Source organism: Gossypium hirsutum, chromosome A13 (genome assembly GCF_007990345.1).
Source record: "Gossypium hirsutum isolate 1008001.06 chromosome A13, Gossypium_hirsutum_v2.1, whole genome shotgun sequence".
In the NCBI taxonomy this organism is placed as follows: domain Eukaryota; kingdom Viridiplantae; phylum Streptophyta; class Magnoliopsida; order Malvales; family Malvaceae; genus Gossypium; species Gossypium hirsutum.
The window spans coordinates 971,564-978,022 of NC_053436.1; the positions used below are offsets into that span (position 1 = coordinate 971,564).

The 6,459-nt window shown below is 27.8% G+C and overlaps 1 protein-coding gene across 1 annotated transcript; it reads left to right on the plus strand.

Moving 5' to 3' along the window:
* The first annotated feature begins 826 nt into the window (after positions 1-826).
* LOC121212149 (uncharacterized) lies at positions 827-4,291 on the plus strand. The gene is made up of 7 exons (XM_041084408.1): positions 827-1,019; positions 1,111-1,186; positions 3,121-3,204; positions 3,303-3,342; positions 3,475-3,543; positions 3,659-3,768; positions 3,870-4,291. Exons 1-7 carry the CDS (start codon positions 902-904, stop codon positions 4,006-4,008), a joined length of 636 nt encoding a protein of 211 aa, XP_040940342.1. The 5' UTR covers positions 827-901; the 3' UTR covers positions 4,009-4,291.
* The last annotated feature ends 2,168 nt before the right edge of the window (positions 4,292-6,459 follow it).

Sequence of the window (6,459 nt, forward strand, 5' to 3'; positions counted from 1 at the left end):
ATATTTTTTAGGTAAATTTTTTGCTATTAGTCCCTGTATGATGTGTAAGCTGTGGATTTAATCCACGTAGTTTAATTTGGTCATTTTTATTTCTTGTATTTTATGAATTTTAAAATTTTAGTCATAACTAAAAACAATAGTTACATTCATTAAATAATAGATTTTTAGACAATTTCTAATTGAAGTAATATTCAGTTAATACCAACTCATCTCGCACATTATAGATATATAGATTTAAATTAACCATGGTAAATTTAAACCGACAAAAAAAAGAGAGTAAAACTACGCACAAGCCACAAGGTCATTAAACTATTAGTAAATTTATATTTTGATCATTTAACTTTAAAAAATACAAAATAGTTATTAAATTATTTGAAAGTTTTTATTTAAGTCATTGGGTTATTAAAATCAATGTTGTATGATTTTTTTTTATTTGCGCGTTTGCACCAAAGGTCTTCTCTATTTCTCCTTTATAATTTATTTTTTTATGAAATAATTTTGAAAATCACAAATCTGTGAATCAACTCTAAACAGTTTTTTTTTTTAATTCTCAACATTAACTGTTAAATTGATTTGAATTTAAATTATGTTATTCTACTAATTGATAAATAGTGATTTATTATATTGGTCATCAAATTATCATTTGATACTCGTTGATCAAGACTTTTGAAAAAAAAAATTTAATTTAATAATTTTAAATAAAAATTTTAAATAATTGAATTAATTAAACCAACGAATTTTTTTAAATAATTCATTAATTATTTAGCGGTAAGCGTTACCTTCCGGTTACAACTATTCAACCATTAAGAAGTGGATCGGGTGTCCCCACCGACTCTACTAACGTAAAAAGGAAAAACCACGCTAATGTAGAAGCTCCTGCCACGTCTCCGTGTCAGAAACCATGGCCATCTCTCATGTTCCGTATTACTTGTCAAAATTGCCTTCTCCATTGTTCACTTACCGTTTGGCGGCCAAGAAAATCTCAGAATTTTCCATGGAGAATCCGCAACATCCTGAAGGTTTCTCTCTCTTTTCCTGATCTTCTTCTTCATATATCATCCATAATTCTTTACTGATATATGAATTATGGTTTTTTTTTTTTTGGTAAAGGCAAAGAAGCATGTGAATCCAATCCAACCAACGTGAAGCGTGTATCCGATGATATAATGCCTCACCTTCTTAACTTGTTAGTTTTCTCTCAACTTCATTGATTTTCCTTTTAAACTGTTGCTGCAATTTATTTATATAAACTATAAAACAAAAACAGTTTGAAAATTGAAGAAGTCTGAATTTGTTTCTGTACCCAAATCGATCCATAATCTCAGTATCTTAAACTACTAAGAGCAAAGATGTATGAATATTTACTTCGGTACATTAATCATTCACCTTCTATAAGTAGGTAAAATAATCCCGGACAATTGGCACTAAAATTGTACCTAGTTGAGTGGAAAAATGGAGAGATAAGAAGAGAGAGCTGAAAGTCCGAAAGAAAATAAATTTAGATTGTGCTTTGTTAAGAAGAAAAGTGAGAGAAAAAAAATAGGAAAGCATGTTAATTTAAAATTATACATTTTTTAAATGCTTAATTTTCTTTTCTTTTCAATTTTCATACTTCTAGTTTTAACTATTCTATCAAGTAAAGCTTAAAGGTGTGTTTGGTTGGATGGAAAAATTAAGGGGTGAAAGAAAAGAAAGGAAAAGTGAAGAGAAAGAGAGAAAAGGAAGTAAGAGAGTAGATTAATTAATCATTCCAATTAACTAATCATTTCAAATCGGAATGATAAAGGAAAGAAAATGAGACATGTGTATGTTAATTCAAAATTATGTATTTTTTAAATATTTTATTTTATTTTATTTCCTTCCATTTTTCACTTCTACCAAGCAATAGATAAAAAGAAAATTATTTTTTCTTTCTATTTTTTCATCTTTCCTACCAAGCAAAAGTTTTCTATCCTTCAAGTTATCTATCTCTTCAATTTTCCATCCTTTAAATTTTCTTTCTAAACTACCTAGTAAAGCCCAAGAGGGAGGCTCCATTTTGTCCCATTTACTTACAAATTAAGTAAATTAGTCTCGGTACGTTAGATTAAGGAGCAAGTTGACTATTTTTGTTAAAAAATTAATTCATTTGTACAGTTAAAAACTAATGTGAATGATAGAATAACCGAATACTAGCACATGGCGTACCATGTTTACATCATGTTGATGTGCATGAACCAATTTTCAATCATAAAAATGGATGGAATTTTAATAGAAAGACCAATTTGCTCTTTGATATAATGGAAATAGACGAATTTGTCTATTTTTTTAATAGAGGAGCTAAATGTAATCTGACTCTAAATATAGCGACTTTTACAGTACTTTTACATTAATAAGTCTCATATAGGATGGCAATGGAACTTCGCAAGGTGAATATTGTCAAATCTACCATTGCTCTACAATTGACACGATCCACTCTGTCACTGGTACAAATATGGCTATCAATAAATAATTTCTTTTATACAATAAATATATTATAAATAAGGTGAAATGATAATTTTATCATTTTAATAGTTATGTATGGTTAAAAATATGTCATAAATTTTTATACTTTTCAAAATTTTGAAATTTAGTCATTATATTTCTATTTTCAAGAATTTAATTTTTTTTATTTTTCAGATTTCAAAATTTAGATCTAATTATTAATACTGTTAAATTTTTTTTGTTAAATTTGTTGGTGTGACATTCTGAAATAAAAAAAAATATTCACTTGGTAAGCCATGTAATTAAAAAAATGAAGTTGCAATTAACCTAAATTTAACAAAAAAAAATTACTAGTGTTAATAGTTGAATCTGAATTTTAAAATATAAAGTTAGAAAAATTAAATTTATAAAAATAAAAGTACAAAAACTAAATTCTAAAATTTTAAAAAATATAAAAACTTATTACATATTTTATAAATTACTAAGAATTCAGGGACTGAAATTAATGTTTATCTCCAGGTCATGTTTCTTCACCACTACCAATTAATATTTACTAGTTTTCTTTCCAAAAATTCCATTTGTGTAAGTATTTAAGTGAATGGCATTACCATATTGAATGAAAATATAAACTTGTTCTTCTTATTTATTCTGGATTAGATATGGATCTCGTGTCACACCACGCGACTTTGAAATATACGCCGCGGACGCTTCTTTTGAAGACCCTCTCATGTGTGCTCATGGGTTAGTATTAAATGTTGAAAATTTTCATTCAAAGTGAATTTACGATGGTGTTAAGGATTGACAATTTTCTTATGCAATGATTTTATTTGTTTCCACAGAGTGAAACAAATCAAATCATCATTTTATTCACTTTCTAAGGTTTCATCACTCCATCACTTGTCATTTCTCGATTTTTCTATTTATTATCTGAAAGATATTCAATTCAGTACTTGTAATGATTGATTCTGATTGTCACTGTTGATATAATCGTAATTTGTTTTTTCTTATCAGGTTTTTAGTGAATCAAGAATCGTTGAATATAGCATCAACGAAAAAGAAATTTCAGCTGGAAAGCATGAGGTTTGAAATTTATACTTGATTCGTTGAATTTTTTATCCGTTTCCTTTTCTTTTTTTTTCCCGAATTTATCAATGATATGGCTAGAGGTTTTAGAGCTGTGCATATGAATTTGCAGATATTAGTTGACAACAAACAACAATACAAGTTCTTGGGAAGAAACATAGATATGATATCATTGATCAGGTTGTTTGTCAAGGACGGAAAGGTTGTTCGTCACGAAGATTGGTACGCACGTTTAGCCCTATCTCGCTGATAATTGTTGGTAGCTTGACTCTCAGGTTTCGGTTTTAATTACCGTCAATGAGTGATTTACATTTCATTTGTAGGTGGGATAAGAAGCCTCTTCGGAATAGAGAAACAGTTAAGCTTCCATGTGTCGGCCGAATGATTGAACTGACTCGCAGGGGTTCGATGTTCGTAACTCATGCTTTAATGGGGTTCGGAAAGGATCCTCCTACTGGATGATGCTACAAGTCGACTATATGCAAGTCCATCTCGGTGTCATATTCTTAGTTATATTCATATCAAATCTCATATTGTTAAACTTTTTTTTATTTTGATCATGTGTGAATCTTGAGATTTTAATTAACCGTTAAAAAAATAAGGATCAAATTGATAAAAAAATATAAACATTATGAACTAAACTTTGCTTTATGCCAATATGTAAATGCTTAGTGTAATCCAAGCTACCCGTTTGGCTCACATGAACTAGGCCTTGAATGAAAATAAAAATATAAAGTTTATAATATTTTATTATTTTTAGGATGAATTAAACCAAACATCATCACTACTAGTAATTTACGTTTCGGTCATTTTACTTTAAAAATTAGGAAATAGTTATTAAATTATTCAAAAGTTATTATTTAAGTCATTGGATTGTTAAAATTACAGTTGTATAGCTTTTTATATTCTCTCCGCTGCTGCACCAATTCAAACCTCTCTTTCCTCTTTTTTTCTATAGTTTATTTTTTTTATGAAACAATTTTAAACGTTACGAATTTATAAACTAAAATTCAAACAACTTTCTTCTCCAATAGTTAACATTGACTATCAGATCAACTTAGATTTAAGGTATATTCTTCTACTTGTTAATAGGTACTAATATATTGTATCAATCATGGAATTATCGCTTGAAGCTCGCTAGCTAAACTTTTGAAAAAAAAAAACCTTAATATCTTAATGGCTTAAATAAAAACTTCTGAATAATTTAGTAACTTAAATGAAAACTTTCAAATAATTTAATTACTAACTTTTAAGTTTTTAAAATTGACGTAACTCCCTAAATTGCAGTCTTGTAAAAAAAATAATATAAATTTTAAAATATTTTAATATTTTTTAAATAATAGATGATTGACAAGTTAAATCTAATTTTAATTTGAATATAATTTTTTTAGTAATTTGATCGCTATCCAACTCGATCCATGAATCTTTCTATTTATAAATATGTTACCAATTTAACGAAAACAATAGTAAAAAAATTATTTTTATATAATTTCATAATAAATAAAATATTTTTTTATATAAAATTGTAGTGCTAGTAGTATAGGTTTAGTTTACAAAAGATTATCGAAGTTGGGCTTCGATTATAAATTCCATTTTCCCAAAGTCCAACCCAATTCTAGTTGAACTTTGGGTTACTCTTTAACTATGAACATCGGTGAAGCCTTTCTATTTCTAAATATAAAACAATAAAAGAAAAAAAATTACCGATAGGGTTAATATATTTTTTGATATTCGAGTTTAGTTTTAATGTTTAAATTGGTACCTAAGTTTTTTTTCTTCCCAATTTGATATTTAAGTCTGGCTTCAAATTTCAATATGGCACCTAGACCAAACAAAATCATGTGTCCTGATGAATATTTGACACATGTGATTTAGTAAAAAAAATATAGATACTTAATTAGGACAAAAAAAAAACTCAAGTTTGGTTTCAATGTATTAGATGAGACAAAGGTATCAAAAGGAACTAAACTGAGCATTGAAGCCAACCTCACGTGCCAAATTGAGACACACACACAACCCCCCCCCCAAATATCAAATTGAGCATTTAAGCCAAACTTAGATACCAAATAGTATATTAATCCTTTCAAATATTATTATTATTTAATAAAGGGTTAAATCACATTTTGGACCTTAAACTTGGCAACTATTCCCACAATGAGGCCTAATTTTTTTTTTGTCCAAGTGAGTCCCTAAACTTGACAATTGCTCCCACATTGTGGCCTAAACTTTTTTTATTCAAGTCAACTTTTGATATTTCCTTAAAAACCCTAAAGTTTATGCCTCAATGCTAGAATAATTACCTAATTTAGGCCCCAATATGAAAATAATTATCAAATTCAAAGATTAACTTGAGTAAAAAATTAAGTCCAATGTGAAAATTATTACCAAATTTAAGCATGTGATTCAAAATTTGAGATTCTCTAATAATAAATCAGGTTTTAGTATCTCTTTTATTCTATATTTATTGTCGTTTTTGGTATAAGAGGTTATTATCAATTTTTTATTAAAAAAAACATTGAAACAAGAGTGGACAAATCTATCAACCAAAAATTTGAAAAAACTCAGAAACAATCCATTTAATTAGTAGTTTTGGTGTCAGAAAGTTTGACTCAATCATTGAACAACTACCCGACAAAATCAAACTTATAATCTCAATCTTAAAAGAGTAACCCAAAAAAAAAGAAAGAAGTTTGCTCTCTTTCTCACCAAAAAGAAAAACAAAGAAAGCATAAAGACGACAAAAGACAATGATTGAAAGTAAACACCATATCAAAATGGTTACAGCAAAATCTTTTGCCATAACACATTTCTTTTGTCAAATTTGATGCTTAATTGCCAATGCCAATGTCCTCTTTTTGACTGGTCTTTTTACTATTATGTTATATAGCAGCAGTCTTTTGAAGGATCCAAGGC

Excerpts from the sequence above, each read along its gene's own strand:
- LOC121212149 (XM_041084408.1), top strand. The coding sequence starts at position 902 with ATGGCCATCTCTCATGTTCCGTATTACTTGTCAAAATTGCCTTCTCCA. Across the intron at positions 1,020-1,110 it reads GAATCCGCAACATCCTGAAG|GCAAAGAAGCATGTGAATCC; the intron begins GTTTCTCTCTCT and ends TTTTTGGTAAAG. Across the intron at positions 3,544-3,658 it reads TTTCAGCTGGAAAGCATGAG|ATATTAGTTGACAACAAACA; the intron begins GTTTGAAATTTA and ends ATGAATTTGCAG.